Source organism: Phoenix dactylifera, chromosome 15, assembly GCF_009389715.1.
Source record: "Phoenix dactylifera cultivar Barhee BC4 chromosome 15, palm_55x_up_171113_PBpolish2nd_filt_p, whole genome shotgun sequence".
NCBI lineage: Eukaryota > Viridiplantae > Streptophyta > Magnoliopsida > Arecales > Arecaceae > Phoenix > Phoenix dactylifera.
The window spans coordinates 3,832,296-3,849,398 of record NC_052406.1 but is presented as its reverse complement, the minus strand read 5'-3'; the positions used below and the strand labels follow the sequence as shown (position 1 = coordinate 3,849,398).

General features: G+C 38.8%; 1 protein-coding gene across 1 annotated transcript; it reads left to right on the top strand.

The window, feature by feature from the left end:
* The first annotated feature begins 1,418 nt into the window (after positions 1 to 1,418).
* Positions 1,419 to 13,558, top strand: LOC103704302 (sucrose transport protein SUT2). Its single transcript, XM_039134139.1, has 5 exons — positions 1,419 to 2,732; positions 5,510 to 6,255; positions 6,343 to 6,406; positions 6,490 to 6,533; positions 13,265 to 13,558. The coding sequence occupies exons 1-5, from the start codon at positions 2,240 to 2,242 to the stop codon at positions 13,421 to 13,423; spliced, it is 1,506 nt and encodes a 501-aa protein (XP_038990067.1). The 5' UTR covers positions 1,419 to 2,239; the 3' UTR covers positions 13,424 to 13,558.
* The last annotated feature ends 3,545 nt before the right edge of the window (positions 13,559 to 17,103 follow it).

The window sequence follows — 17,103 nt, the reverse complement described above, 5'->3', positions numbered from 1 at the left end:
TGAACAGCTAAAAGGTGCCAATAAGCTACTTTCATCGTGCAATTGTAACTTAAGGATGTCATCATTTAACATATATTTTTCCATTATTAAGAGGCAGTCACATCACAAAACCAACAAACTAACTTGTATTGTACTAAAATATTAAAACAATTTCCATTGATAACAACCAAGCAACTTTCAATTGACAATGCAAACTAGAGCATGTCCTTTGAATACTTCTTTTAGCAAAATGGTAAAATAGGCCACTGTACATTTTTTTAAAGTAAAATGAGTATAAGAACATTCTCATTCTTTTAACATCACCTATCGAGTAGAAGCAAGGAATAGAGCCCATCATAGAGGAAGCACAATTATAATCATTTATAAATTATTTTTTTTCAAAAAAATATTTTTTTATTTGTTTCTATAGAAAATCAATTAATCTAGATCCTCAAAAAAAATTTTATTTTTTTGAAAAAATTTTACCCCACTTTTTTTTTTCTTCCATAGATTCTCTTGCAATCAAATATATCCTTAGCCAAAAATGATAAGCGCCATCAACGATAGCCACCAACTAACAGGGTCGGCCCAACCTTTAAGCGATTTAGGCGATTTCTTAATATTCCAGTCCACAAAAAACCATCATGGAAAAGGCCTCAAGACAAAATGGAAAGAGTTCGCCTTAGACCGGCCCACTGCAGAAACACCTCAAAGACAAAAAGGCGTTAGGCCTCTAAATACATTGGGCTGCTCCTGCCAACCAAACTCATTAGGCTTAGCTTTGCTTTTTTTTTTTTTTTTTTTTTTGGGTAACGATCAGTAGCAACTATAGCAGTCCGCATGAATTGATTATAATAAAAACCTAAATATCCATACTATATCTTTTAGACAAGAAAAAAAAAAAAGTAAATCTAGATGCATATATAGATAAAGAATATCCACACAGATCATCAGAAACAAATGCCTCCTCAAATTATAGGTATCTTTTTCTCGGTGGAACCTCAAATTATAGTTATCAAATGAAGACATGCGTTGGGAACACGTTTGGATTAATGATGCGTATGAATGAGACCTTTGCTCCCTACTCTTCAAAGCTTTTTTTTTTAAAAAAAAAACTCACGGCAATCAAATCATATGCTGGTTCAGAAACACCTTCCATTTGTTGGTCAACTTGACGCCATATATAGTGAGAAAAAATATAGTACTGCACATGGAAACTCCAGGTTCTATCCAGGAACAGAGCTCTCTTATCCCACATGACACGCTGACCGCATGTACATGGGCGTTACTTGAACCCGTAGAACGCATCCACCAAGAGCCAGCGGCCTTTTTTTTTATAATTTTTTTTAAACATCGTATCATAAGTGTATGAATATAAATAAAAAAAATTAAAATACAGTACATTCGGAAGAACACTAGATAATTCTGTCTAGTCCATTTATAAGTGGTTTCTTCGCAAACAAAAGACGCCATCCAATCGGCTATCTTATTGACCTTCCGAAATATATACTATATCTGAATAGCCATTTTATTGCAAACCATGATTTGGATGTTTTTTTAGCAGCGGATGGTAATTACCGTCTTCAGGTCCACCGAATTCACCCGAAGATGGTCGCAGAATCTCTTCCCAAGAGGACCTCCTCCGCCCGCACTACAATTGAGGCGTCCACTGTCCTTTGCCCACGTAATTCCTTCTCAAAATCCACAATAAATCGACCCTCGTGCCGTCATGCGATCGCCCACTTCCGCAGCAAATCCGCCTACTGTCCCGCAGGTACAACTCAAGCTAATACCATCAGCTGATTCCCATCTTATGACGACCGTCCGATCGATAACGTTCAGTACGCTGCTCCGCAGGCTATCTCAACGGCAGCGTCAGTTCCCCTAGTCCAATCCTCCGACGGCGCTGTAACAAACCCGAAGGCATTAAATCCAAACTCAGCGGCATCTGAGCCTTTATTTAAAACTCAGATATATTCGAAACCCACCACTTCCGTTCCCTTCACGGTTCCGCTTACTCCATGTGACGCTGATGCCATAACGTCAACTTGGTGCACCGCTCTCTTTCCCTGCTTCTCCAGTTCTCCTACCGCTCTCTCTCCCTGCTTCTCCTACGATTCGCCGGATCGATGCCCAACCGATTTATTATTATTTTCAAAGAATTCGTTTAATTCGACAAAGAACGCTCCCCTGCCCTCGTCGACTCCAGATCCCGTGGCGACGCGACCCCAAGAGAGAGAGAGAGAGAGAGAGGAGGGAGATGACGGTACCTGAGAGGCATCGGAACGGGGCGGCGCCTGCGGTGGTCCCGCCGCCGCCTAGGGTTCCGCTGCGGCGGGTCCTCCGCGTGGCGTCAGTGGCGTGCGGGATTCAGTTCGGTTGGGCCCTCCAGTTGTCGCTGCTGACGCCGTACGTCCAGGAGCTGGGGATCCCTCATGCATGGGCGAGCCTGGTGTGGTTGTGCGGGCCGCTCTCGGGGCTCATCGTCCAGCCCCTCGTTGGTTACCTGAGCGACCGCTCCGCGAGCCCCTTCGGCCGCCGCCGCCCCTTCATCGCCGGCGGCGTCGCCACCATCGCCCTCGCCGTCCTCCTCGTCAGTCACTCTGCCGACCTCGGCCACCTCCTCGGCGACCTCTCCGCCTGGCCCCGCCGACCCCGCGCCATCGCCGTCTACCTTCTGGGGTTCTGGCTCCTTGATGTCGGCAACAACGCCACCCAGGGCCCCTGCCGCGCCCTCCTCGCCGACCTCGCAGGTCCTCTCTCTCTCTCTCTCTCCCTCCCCCTCTCTCTCTCTCTCTCTCTTCCTTCTTGATTTCGTTGCGACGCGGCGGAGCTGGGGTTTGCCCGGTTTTGGGATTCAATAGGGTAGAGGAAGCCGAAGGTTATGTGGGCTCCGGAATCTTGAAAGCAATGGACTTTCCCTTTCCTTTAATAGCTGAGTTAATGACATTGAATTTTTGGTAGAATTACTTGAATGCCATGCTGGGGATTACTGGTGGTATGTGTCTTTTTCCGTTGAGTTGAAGATATGCTAATTTTTGAAGGAGGAAACGACTGTCAGTGGCATGGAAGTTGTTTCATTTTTTTTCAAGGGTATGAATATATTTTGGCATAGGATTAATGCTGTTGATAGGAATTTTTTTCTGCTCTAAGTCTTAATTCATTATTCCTACATGATGATTCTTGGAATTATATAGATGATTTGGTGTCCATGGTCCCTCGTGATGGAATTGCACCAGGTAGAGAATGTCGTGTTGTTGTGTCCTTTTCGTAGCTGGGAAACAGCATGATTCATGAGGTTTATTGGATTCTGGTCTGGATCACGATGGTGCCCATCACACTAGAAGGCGAGTCAGACTATTTCAATTTAACTGACTTAATTTGCTAGGACTCAATGCCTTTATATATGTCCAATTAGTAGAATATATGAGTGAGAGAGGGAGAGAGAGAGGGAGAGAGAGAGGGAGGGGGGTGAGGGAGGGGATGGGGGAAGAGAGAGAGAGAGAAGGGACTCTAGCCCACTTTGAGAGGATCAGGGGAGGACTCTACAGGCCTACTACTTTACTAGTTTGCATAGATGGCGCATAAGTATTGTAATTTTGAGCTCCTAAACTCCTAGACCTACAGAAAACTAGAAAAATTGAAACGGGAAATGCAACTTCTTAGGTTATTACTTGCTTAGGTGACTTGTAAGCATTACCGAATGTAGACTTGAAAACCTGTAGACCTTGATAATAAGGAAAACTGATGTGAAATGTGTAATGTCTCAGGCTATTAACTTGATTCAAAGGATAAATGGCTTGTAAGCATTATCATTCATACACTACAAAATTCTTAGACCTATAGAAAAATGGAAATTGAAATGGGAAATGCAGGGTCTTAGGCTTTTATCATAAACTGAAATAGGAATCATGACTGACATTTTGAACTTTCTAGAACAGAAAATTGTAATTTAAGATTTAGGGAAGTATGACACATTTTACCTTTGATGGAAGTAAACCTCAAAAATCACACCAAATGGTATGCTACTGTTAGTTAGATTGATGAATAGAATAGAAATATGGGATTACTGATGTGGCATGAAAATTTCATGGGCATGGCATCAGCCTGACCTCTAGAAAATAACATTTTATATGCATGGAAGTCGTAGGAACAAAGGAGTGCTAGTTATACTAGGTCTTATCATTCATGTCCCATTAATGTTCACACGAAGCATTTTTGATTGATTTACGGAGATCCAAATAGCTCAGTCCTAGTATTAATCTAAAACAATTTTTCTTAACTCGAATAAGTTGCTGTTCGAGTGGCTTTTGAGTTGCTATTCTGAAGGTCTTAGTAATTATCTAATTACACACTTTTAGACCATTGAGTTTGCCAGCATCTAGTCAAGTGCTGTGTCATGTTACTTATGGCAGAACACCTTTTTTTGTAGTTATAACCTGCAAGTTGTTTCCTTTGGAAGGTTTCTCCATTCCAACTCCTATCAACTTTTTCTCTAGAATGTTAACCTTTATAGTTAAATCTAGATTTTCAGGTTTTTACCATCGGGTTTTAACTTCTAAAATCTTATGGTTTTATCAGAATTGGATATGCTAATTTTTATGCCTTAGTATGTTAATCTGGTATTTGTTCGTCTTCTTCCACTGGTTGGTCTTATAGGTAAGACTAAAATTATAAGCTAGCCAAGATCAGCCAGCCAGGCTGAGCTTAAGCTTGGCTTATTCTCTAATTATCCTGAATCTGATCCAGCATATTTAATTCAACCTAGACTTGAGCTGCTTATGAACAATTCTTTTAATAGATCTAGTGAGAGCAAGAGGTCCCTCAAGGACTTTGCATATATACCTTGAGCTAATTTCCACTGTTATCTCAATATTGTAGTTGATATACATTGTTCTGCATGTGAATTATATGAGTCTTTAGTAATTTTAGTAATTTTAGTATAAAAATAATTCTTATTTATATCTAGTGGCTATTGTAATATATATTAGTTATTATTACTCCTATTTTAAGATCAATAGAGCAGAGTGCAAGCAGGTCAAGCCTCTCTAGCTTGACTCACTTATTAACCGAGCTACGAGTTTGGGTTCAATTTCTAGTTGAACACAAGCTACTCAGAACTACTTACTTGTTTGACAGTCCTTGGCAAGACTAAATCTTCTTTGAAATAAAATGTAATCCTATTGAACAAGCATGCCTTTTTGTTTTCAGCACTTCTGAGTCTTTTTTGGATTTTAGGAATTTTAATCAGGATAGAGGTTTCTGGAAGTTATAATGCAAGGCAAAGGATTTCTTTCTTTCCCCCTTTTTTTTTCTTTTCAGAAAGTTGTCTCCTTAAATTTATGTCTGCGGATATTTAAAGAGACTTGAACAAAAGATTTAAGCTAACTTGCTCATAATTCGGCAGGATAACTTAAGTCAAGCAAATGGCATATCTATTATCTGGTCGGGGCAGTCATACTCAGATGTCGATTGGCTACTCTACATGTTGCTTACCTAATAGATGCCTTCATTCTTTCTGTTATTTCAGGGAAGGATCACAGGAGGACTCGGATAGCTAATGCTTATTTTTCACTCTTCATGGCCTTGGGAAATATACTAGGCTTTGCTACTGGATCTTATAGTGGCTGGTTTACCATCTTTCCCTTTACTGTCACCTCAGCTTGCAGCATCAACTGTGCCAACCTCAAGTCTGCTTTTCTTCTTGACCTTGTTCTTCTTATCATCACTACTTATATCAGTATATCATCCGTCCAAGAAGTTCCTCTAAATTCTAGCAGTGAGGTTCCATACTCTGCTGAAGGAACAGTAGAGCAGCTAAACCATGGCCAAGAGGCTTTCCTCTGGGAATTGATAGGATCCTTTAGATACCTAACATTGCCTGTTTGGATGGTTCTGATTGTTACTGCACTTACTTGGATAGGATGGTTTCCATTTATTCTCTTTGACACTGATTGGATGGGCCGAGAGATCTATCGAGGCAACCCAAATGAAGGGCAACATTATCAAATTGGAGTTAGAATGGGGGCTTTTGGTCTGATGTTGAATTCTATTCTTCTTGGTTTTACTTCAGTTGTGATGGAAAAACTGTGCCGGAAGTTGGGAACTGGACTTGTTTGGGGAATCTCAAATATTCTCATGTCTTTCTGCTTTGTAACAATGCTCGTAATATCTTCAATTGCGAAAAATGTGGATTACCCCAGCAGTGGACTTCCTCCAGATGGCATTGTTGTTGCTGCACTAATTGCTTTTGCAGTACTTGGGGCACCTCTGGCAGTGAGTAAATAGCTTCAATATACATTTTCATTAATTAGTAAAGTCATTTTTGCGTGTTACTTTATAAAGTAGTTCTCATTTTTACAGGTTACTTATAGTATTCCTTATGCAATGATTTCTACTCGAATTGAGTCTTTAAGGCTTGGCCAAGGTAGATGCTCCATTTCTTATCTCTAAGTCTTTTGTATTTTGTTGCCCTTGTTTTTTATATGCTAACTGACAATTAAATTGCAGGATTAGCAATGGGCATTCTAAATCTTGCAATTGTGATTCCTCAGGTAGACATTCTCTCACTATAATATTCCTAAATTTGTGTTTGAGTAGTATCTTTTTCCTTGTTATAGGAGAAGTATTTGAATATTCTATGAGAAATTATTTATATTTCTTGAATTATTGTTTCGGTGGAAACAAGGCAAGTTATCATCCTGTATTGGGCAATTCTAGTGCTAAATAATGCTGCGAAATTTAAAGAAAGATCTATAGAACTTAAAAGTAACAAAGAAACTAAATAACAGTATCCTAAGGACATGTTTGGTGCTGCTTTTGTCAAGGTCGGCGGAACCGTCTCGAATCGGACGGTTTTGGCCAATCCGAGTCATACCGGTGGCTCATCAGTACGGTTCCGATAATGAAAATGAGATCTGTTGCTGGAGCCGGCGAAGGAGAAGGAAAGAAAGAGCGAACGGGGGAGGGAGGGAGAGAGAGAGGTCGGGAGGGCCGCAGGGGGCCGGCAGAGGCTATGGCAAGCAAGGTCGCGGCTAGTTTCTCTGTTTTGAACGAAATAGGGGTCCAGCCATGGCTTAAAAAAATTCGTGATTTTTAAGTGAAATCAGCAAATCGCCGACCGCCTTCACATAAAAATCGCAAAATTAAAAATTTTGAAATTTTTAAGTGAAGTCGGCAAGTGACTTGCCGAATTCACTTAAAAATTCTAAAATTTTTTAAGTCGTGACCGGATCTTGTTTCGCTGCGTCCTCCACCAGCATCCTCCACCATCCGCCGGGGTCCACCTCCCTCCCTCTCTCCTCCTTCTCTCTCTCTTTCTCTTTTCCTCTCTCCAACGGTACCGTGCCCTCACTCGTCTGTACGGGCTCGGCACGGCCCGTACCATCTTGTGCCACCGAAGAACCGGTACGGTGCCCGGTACCGGTTTCTCTAACCGTGGCTTCTATTTTATAAAAAGAGAGAGAAGCCAGAAGCTTGGTTTTTGAGCTTTTCCTAAAGCAACTTTTCTGACTTTGCTTCTTGTAAAAACACTTTTTTTTTGATAAAATGGATGGCTCATACTTGCCTACATCCAACAAAATTAGAAAATAAAATGTCTCTGAAACATACAGAAATACTGGAATACGACGTCCATAAGACTCCATTGGAATGCTCAACAACAAATGAGTCCACTCAATCCGCTGCACTGTTCGTTTTTCTGTAGACATGGTTTACAACAATTATAGTTCTCTGATAGTTTTCAAATGTCCAACAACAGTGGGTATTCAAAGGTAGTTTCAGGTCATTTTAAAATCTACCCAATCACTATAGCTGAATCTCCTTCAAGTAGAATATGATTGGCTCTTAGGAAATATATAGCATATCGAATCCCCTCTCAAGCAACCCTCAGCTCTACTCTAGGTAGAGATGGCTCGAATAGTTGTCTTCCTCCAGCCATAATAAATTGGGAATCCGGGCCTCTAGTTACAGAACCCTCTCCTCCCATGCCAGCTCTATCATTAACACTACCATTGAAAGTAAAAACACTTTTCAAATAATGTTACCAAACGCATTTTGTAAGAAGTATTTTTTTTTCTCTTTAAAAGTCAAAAAGTACTTTCTTTAAGCAATCCAAACACGCCCTAAAGAATTCTGTTGAGCGTAATAATATGTAAGCTATACTCACGTGCTTACTTCAAACTTACAAATAATTCTACCGACCTTTCAAGAGACTAAAGCAACAAAAATAATTATGTATATATATATATATATATATATATATATATATATATATTCTGAAAAGTAAAAGCAAGTCTCACATCAAGTGAAACCTATAGAACAAGGGGAAGATTTAGAATAAATATATTCTACGACATCCTATAGCATTGCAGAATTTTGTAAGGATAAATTTACTCATTTTTCAATTTTCTATTGGGTCACACTGTTTCATTTATCTATCTTTTTGCAGGAACTGTCCATTTTGGATTTTTTAGACCATATACCTCTATCTTCATGCATAGTATGTGAACATTTGGTTCATGTAGATTGATATTATATATGCATCCATTACTGATCTGTGTACTTCAACTATCACAGTGTGTATTTATAAGCTAAACGTGTGTTCATTTCAGAATACGGCTATGATACTCCACTAAAGTCCAAAATGAATACTTTCTGCAAAAAAAAAAAAAAAATGAAACTGATCTATTTTTGTAAATGAAAATAAAGTTAATTTTTCTGCAAAATTCCAGTTGCATTATTGTGTAGCTTAATATGATGGAAAAACACCAAACACTCCTCCTGCTGATACCCACTTCATTAATTTGCTAGGAAACTTCAAACTTTTTTATATTCCCATTATATAGTATATGGAAAAGGAAATAACAAGGAAAAGGCACATTATTATGTGACTATAATCATTAAATCATGTCATCGTATTTTTGATGATTTTAAGGATCCTTATCTACAGTTCATTTCCATCCAAGGTTAGCTCTAGCGAGCCTAACAACTTTTTCAAATCCTCTTTCATTACTTCATCAATGCTGCGTTTCCATTTCATTCTAGATCCTTCAGTGCAAATCTTAGCACCTCGCCATTTTGGATTTTGCTTAGTTCCTTATGCGACATTTGCTTCGTGGAATGTCAGCCTACCATGAAATAGAAATCCAGCTTTGGCCCCATGTTGATGTTTGGTTTGTGTAACAAGGAATGGAATCATGATTTCTTAATAATTACCATTCCTTAAATAGAGGAATTGCCATCCCACTCTTAAATTGGATGAATGGTCATTCTCATAGAAATGAAAGATATTTCTGGTTTGAACTGCTTATCAGCATTTATGGTAAACAAATAGGAACAAGTGACAACTTTGGTATAAATCATTTAGTGGTGTTGATGGTATAAAATGGGAATTCATAATTTGAATAACATTTGAATTTAAAAATGTTATTTTTATTAGGACGAATAATGAAAACATTAAATAACGACCATTCTACCATTATAATGGTTGTTATTTATAAGCCCGTCATGTATACATATAACATAAGATTTAAATGGAGCCTCCAACACAATTATAATGATTATAATAAGAATCATTATAATGTAATAATAATGTTATTAATGCTACCATTTAATAAAAATTGTGATATTATTAGATGGTTATTATAGTATTACAACTATAATCATTATAGTAATATATCATGAAAATATTATTTTATATTATAAGAATATGTACTATTATAATGGTAAATTTATATTTTATATGTAATTATGATAATATTAATCTTGACATGTTAATATTATATAATTATTAAATTGTAGTTTAAGTTATGCTGAGAGGGTGAGAGGATACAAGATGGACGGGATAGGATTTGCAACTTAAGTTGCAGTTGGTACTACGATCATTTTTTAATTGCAGTACCAAATGCAACTTTGGGACTTTTTTTTGACAATTGTAATTGCAAGTTGCAACTGAATTGCAGGCAACCAAACAACTGCACTAGCTGCTTGCAATTCCAACTGCGGCAATTGGGATTGCAACCTGCCTAATTCCAGGCAAATATATGGAACCTTCATGCAAGGTTAGCAACTAATATATCTTAAATTGGAGACTGTTGCATAATGGACCTTTGGTCATATGCCTGCACATGGAAAAGTTTTGATGCAAGCTCTTCATGTAGTGGTTCTTTAATTTCTTCAATTCATGATTCTTGATCCATATTTCAGTCTCAAGAAGCTTTTCAAGACCTAAAGTTGCTACAATTGCTTTTGATGTAACATTGCTTAACATCAAATCATTGTTGAGAGATGTCAATTTAATTTGTAACTATTAAAAGATCTACTTGTATTTATGCTAATAAAGAGCATTAATTTTGGAACTCAACTTCTTGTTTAATAACCTGATAAAAGGGGGAAAAGCAAGATGACTCAGGTAAAGAATGGAAGAATAAGATAGAATCCTTTATCTCCAATACCAAATTTGGTGTTGAGCCAACAATTGATGGCCTAAAATGTGTGGAAGGCTTTTGAAGGGTTTGGAAAACTAGAATTTGGATCAAGAAATGACCTTGCTGTTCTGTCATAGAAAACAGGGAAGAAAAATTGATTTTGGCAATCACAAAATTTAAAATGGCCTAAAATTTATTTTTAAGATTTGATGAGGTATAGATGCAAAGAACAAGTTTCTAAAGGGCGTTTGTCAATTGGTGGTGGTATGTAGTGACCTTATAATAGAAATTCAGATCACAGATTTTATATTTGTGTAGAAAACAATAGTAAAGTGAGGTTTAGAAGCAAAAACAAGCATCGTATTAGGAGAAATCAAAGATAATAGAAGAGATGCTTTTTTTTCTTGGAGCTGGAGGGAGAGGGATGCTGAATTTGGCCTAAAGAAATCACTTCTTTCTAAAATTCATGTATGATGATTTTTTGGCCAACCCCAATAAGTCCTTTTATAGACTCTTCATGACTTCTACAAACAAACTAGGATTCTTGGAAACAAAGTATGAATCTCTACATGGGCACCCAAAACCTTTTCTAAGAATACAAAATTCAGGATTCACACTTAAGCCTGTATAGAAAGACACCTAAAATAACCAAAAATTTTGGATTCGACAGATTTTCTTCACTTATTCTGCCTAATGTGTACTTAAAGTAGGACTCTTGTACACTAATAATAGATTAAAATCTAATTTAAAAATTATCTATATAAAGGTTCTAAAGGTTCAAAAAGAATCTAGAGTCAATCAGTTTTTATTCCGCATCAGTTGCTTTCCACCTATGTGCCAGTCTTGGAAGACTTACACTGCCATAAAGAATTTCAGATGGGGAAGTTGAAGTTGAAAAATGGTTTTTTGGGTAAAATCAGTGTGTCTTAGCTGGATATTTGGAAGTGTCTTAGTTTTGGTGTTTGTCTTATTGAGTTTGCAAAGTAGGGATGTCCATATGTCATTTTAGCCCATTGGCTAGTGGGCTAACTTAAAAAGTAAACTAGTTGAGCAAATGCTTTTCTCCCATTTGAAAAAATGTTGGTTTGCCATGTATAGCACTTCAAGTTAATCCTGGACCAATCATACACAACCCAAACAGAGCTAACTTGACAAGTTTGGGTATATTACATGATAATACACATCACATTGTAAGAAGAGGGAGCTTTGAGGTACTGTCAGCTAATTCTTTTCGTACGCAAAATGACATTATTTTTTTATTAAGCAAACTGCAGTAGAATCACTATTTTAAAAGTCCATATTAGGTCAATAGGCAATGTATAGACCCTCTCTCCGAACTCATGTTCACTTCTTTCTGAAACTTTGGAAGACCAATGTAATCTCTCTTCCCTATTTGCCTTTACTGTGCTCATGCCCAATTCCTGTCTTCCTCTAGTAACCAATGCCATATCTCCCTGAGTGCACTAGTCCTGTCTGCCATCCAAACTAATTGCATTCTTTCCAGTCCTTTATCTCTCGTTTTCTATGATTTAAATATTCCTATCAATCTCTCGGTAATCTGGTCGGATCTGACAAATCCTATCATTTTCCTTATGTAACCTGCCTCATGTACTTCATGATCATGGAGAGTTTGAGATTTTCTTGGTTCCAAACGAGATAAAGAGTTACCATTTCTTTAATATCATAGCCCTTCGTCCTTACCTACCATTTGAATTAAGTCTTACTGTTCAGTTTATACTTTTTATCTTTTTTAAGAAAGACACTTGCAAGTTTGGATCTTCCAGGGAAGCTTTTTAGAGTGGCAAGTGATGGATGCATTAACAACAGAGTAATGAGGTGACATGTTCATTTCCATGAGCATATGTTTTCAAAGGATCAGTATAGGGTCTATAACCTTAGTTAAGAACCGGGTTCTTTCTTTTCTACATCACATATCATTATGTCAATCCAATGCGAGTCTATGGAAGCAATTGCTCTGATGCACTTCAAAATATTTCAGTTCTCAATGTACACTGTTGTGTCATCATAACTCTAACTTGAACTAATAATGATGATGATGAGAATTTCAGCAAAATTTTATTGTAATTAGGTTTAACAAATGGAAGTATATATGACTGATAATCACATTTAATGAAAATTGTGAGACATCTTTTTTTTTTGTTAACAAATTTCTTCGACTTTTTCCAAATTTACTTTTTTCCCCTTTCCTTTATGGATTTTTTCAACATATCTTTATGATTTATTAATCTTTTTAAAAAATACATTGCACTTGCTGAGATTATTAGAAAAATCTTTGCCTTTCATGTTATATTTTTCATTTTTTAATTAAATTGGGGCTCAAACATAATATTTTTTTTAATTTTCATCAATTTGTCTTTCCGATTTAGGATGATATACTTCTATTTGTTTATCTTAGTAAACCTATGAATAATGGGCCAAGTTATTGGCTTTCAAAATCTGAAGAATAACTTGAATGAGTGGTTCCATAGACAAGGAATGCTACTATAATCCAAGCATCAAAGAACTCCTAGCCATACTGCATGAATTGCGAGCTTGCTAAGCATAAGCTGTGAGATTCATACTTTAATTACGAAGATTAAGCTTGACAAAATGACATATTTGACAACTGAACAAAATCGAAAATGGGTTGGATATTAGAACTCTGACTCGGCAACCATTTTATTTGGTAATTGTCAAAATCTGTCCAACCTCTTGAAGTACTTTCACGTCATCTGCATGTGAATACATGAGCTTTTGTATATAGAGATCAAAAATGAATTTAGTCTTCGGTTACCATGCATATTAATTGAGTGTTTAACTGCTTTTAACTGTTGCTGTTGGGACTTGTGAAACATCAGGTACTGGTCTCTCTGGGAAGTGGACCATGGGATCAATTATTTGGAGGCAGCAATTCGCCAGCCTTTGCTGTAGCAGCAGTTGCAGCTTTTGCCAGCGGAGTTGTGGCAATTGTTGGTCTTCCTCCATCCTATATTGGAAGGACAAAGAGTCGCAGATAAGTGTATTATTGTATTCTTTTTATCATTTTTTTTTTGGAATCTATGCTGCTGTTCAATAGCCATTTCACATGGGAAAAGATGTAATATTAGATGTCATTTGTTAAATAAAGCTGCTTATTTCTTTTCCTTCTGTCACTTTTCTGCTTCTTTTGGCTGCCCCCAGGATACACACACTCTCAGTCTCTCTGGTTGTTGGTCACTAGCATTACTGCAATCTGAAATCAAATTTTTTTATCTTCCAAATCTCGGAGGGAAAGCTATGATAGAGCATTAAAAAAAAGGGCTAGAGAGAGTTCTGGATTATTTTTTTATTGACCCCTGCACTAATGTTGGTAGGATTTCATGCATGGCCATGACATTTGAGTTAAAAACCAATTGCAATAATTGCACCATAGAACACATGAGAAAAGCACGAATCCTTACTTGATTTTTTTTGTCCCCCTCAGTAGATAGTCATTTAGGTGACAGTGCAGAACTTTCCACTCAAAAGGCTTCGGGCTGGAGTGGGCTGAGAAGGCTTCCCGGCCTGTGAATAGCTACTTCAGAAGCAAGTCATCTTACCCACCAACATGGGGAATTTCTAGAAGTTGGAATATTAATCGTATCCTAGAAATATTGATTTACAGCTATGCACAAAAAGAACAATACAATGCACCTTTTCTTGATGGAATCTCCAACACCATTCACTCTTGGTGTAATGGGTCACATAATTCTATGCCTGAAGATTAGCATAGACAGATTCTTCTTAGATGACTTAATGGAATGGCCCTTCAGTCAGTCGTCCTGTCTCATTTATTCGGAGCCAGAATGACATCCTCAACAGTGTGCCTTCCGTGGATGTTTGGATTGAGAGCTTTGTGGCGAGCAAGCAAGATTAGGATATGCTGATCGATGCTTCGATGGAGACAAGCCTTGTGCTTTCCTTGGTGTGAACTTCAATTTTCATGGGTTCATGCATCAGCATCATGGAATAAATTCTGGATTTTGAGGCCATCATAAGGTTCTGAAAACTTCTCATTGATTGATTGCCTTCGATGCCCATGCTTTGGTGCAAGAAGCTGGTGGTATTAAAGCTTTCCTTCTACGACTGCTGCTGCTTTCTGGTCTGGACTACAAATTCCCTTGACTACTGGCCTCAGTATCCGCACTCGGTAAAAACCTTCAAAGATATTTAGTTATGTCATGTCATATGCTATAAAATATATGTACATATATCCCATTGACAGCTTGATTCTAATGGCGTAGCCATAGTTCTTTGATCTCATGCTCATGTTCAAAAACATTTTCCTGAATAGACGAGCGCATATACTGTGCTCAACAAGCTATACACTGCGTTGTCTAATTCATTTTTGGCTCCTGACATACATCTCTCTTCATATATGCATGCATGCATGCCATGAATGGGAGTTGCCTCAAGAAATGAGCCCTCCCCTGCCCACGAGTGCTGAGCCGCAGCTAGAAATTTGCTTCATATTTTACAATGCTTGCTTCGTTCTTGAGGCATGAGGGAGGAAAGAAGAAAAAGGGAGACTGCATGCGGCTATGACGACGTTGTGCCGAACTCGGTCAATGACCGAAGAGAGTGCCCATTCTGTGAGACCAGTTTGAGGGTGGATAAGCTGCTTCGCTCATGCAGTCATGGCTCTAATATACACCATTTTTTATGCTTGCTCGTCGATGCAGATGTGGGCGTGGTTGAATCAGATTGTATTCAAGCTGAAACAGAGGGCGATCATGAGCTTCCTTGTGCACTGCAGCTGGGAAAGAGTGGAAGAGGAGGTGGTCAGCTGCCAAGACAAGGTGCCCACCGAGTTGGACTCATGAACATAGCCATCATATAAATATGCACGAAGAGAGACAAATTCCCTCTTATCCTTTTCCTTCTCTCCATTTCAGCCCCACGTTCCCAACCCCTGCTGGAAAGACACGTACGTGCCTCCCGACACGCGTGTGCATTTCACCAGCTGATCCCTGGGCGGCAGCATCTCAGCCCACCTCTGTCTTGTGTGGGGCTGCTCCTCTCTCTGCTCTGCTCTTCTTGTTCTTTTAGGGGGCTTCTGCTTCTCCTCCTCCACGGCCCAGCACAAGCTCTCCATATGTTGTTGAAAAGGATGCAAGAAACTAGTGGTCTTTATTGGAACACGTATTGTCCACTGTGTTCCTTATCTTCCAACTGCTTCCCCCCAACAGTACCAATTCAGGGAAAAATGTCATAATGCTCCCACTTGTTCCCCGCTTCATTTCCTGTGAATTGCAGCAACCCTAGCTCTCTTGCCCCATCAATTATCCTCCTAATAAGATCCTATCCAAAAACCTAGGCTTTTAGATGGATAGGCATAATAGTATATAAGCACCATATATAAGAGTTCTTAACCTATTCGGTGTAGGATTAATTTTTCTTAAGTGTAGAGCCCGATGGACGAGATCCAGAGGGGTACCATGATAAGATCCTATCTAAAAGTCTGGATGTTCTGGATCCTGATATCGTGTTAGATTCTATCTAAAAATTTGAGCTTTTGGATGGATGGGCACGAGAGTATGCTCGCATTGAGACTATTATTACTCGACAGACCTTATAACCAATGCGTTAGGAGGTTGTGTTCGCGACAGTATCTAGGAAGTCAATTGGGAGCTTTAGGACCCACTAAAGTCTCAACACTAATCCTTTAGAGTGACCCTTGGAGCTTTGAAGCCTTAAAAGATCTAGGGGCTTGAAGCCTACGTCTTCGACACATGAAGCTCTCTTTGGGGTTGGAGGGCACTTGGGGAGGGCATTAACGCTTGAGGGCAAGTTGGAGAGGGAACAAATTAATGCAGGTGCGGCTAAAACTAGCAACGGGGGCCCACTCCCGTCCTAACAAGATCCCACTAATTAAAGATGGGGAACGGGAGACTCTAATTTGCCCGAAGATTCCAACATCACCCTGTTAATGGAGCACCGAAAAACATGCTTTTGCTTTTTCTAAGCAGGAAGTAAAGTAAAATCCCTCAGAAAAATACTAGGAAAATATTGATAATAGTAACATCCAGAGTGAAAAAAGGAAGAAGAAACAATACTAAAAGCTAAAAAAGCTTTTTTTGGTCCTAATAGAACCAGAGAAAAGAAGAGAGAGGAAAAACTACTAAAAGCTAGAAAGACTTCTTATATAACAATTGGCACGGAGAAAGAGAGGTAAAAACTAGCTTCTTTCGGTGACCGAATTAGATGATGCCTGCAAAACATGGTCTTCCTGGTAAATAAGCGAGCATTTGCATACACGCATGCATGATGGATTCCGTTCGACGAATCCGTTCGAACACAAAGCTCTATGGGCCAGAATGCAAACCTCGTAGCTTTAAAAGTAGATAAAAATCCCAACACAAGAAAAGGCCAAAACACACTAACATCAGCCTCACCAATCACTGGAAGTAGCTTATTATGCGTTTCTATAGATAAGGATCTTCACGTCTACCCCCTCATCAAGAACATGTACCTGCTTTGTTCCCTTGGTTTGGCTCTCACTCCCTCAGTTCCTGCACATCATATTCCTTCCTTGTCAGAGAGAGCCGTGTTAAGACTTGGCATATAAGCCGCTTTGAAAATTGCTTATTCTTCCAACACTGACACGTGTCCGAGAACCTCGTCCTCCTAGCTTATATAAGCATAGTCCCTCCTCACCCTTCCGAACCAATTCCAAGGC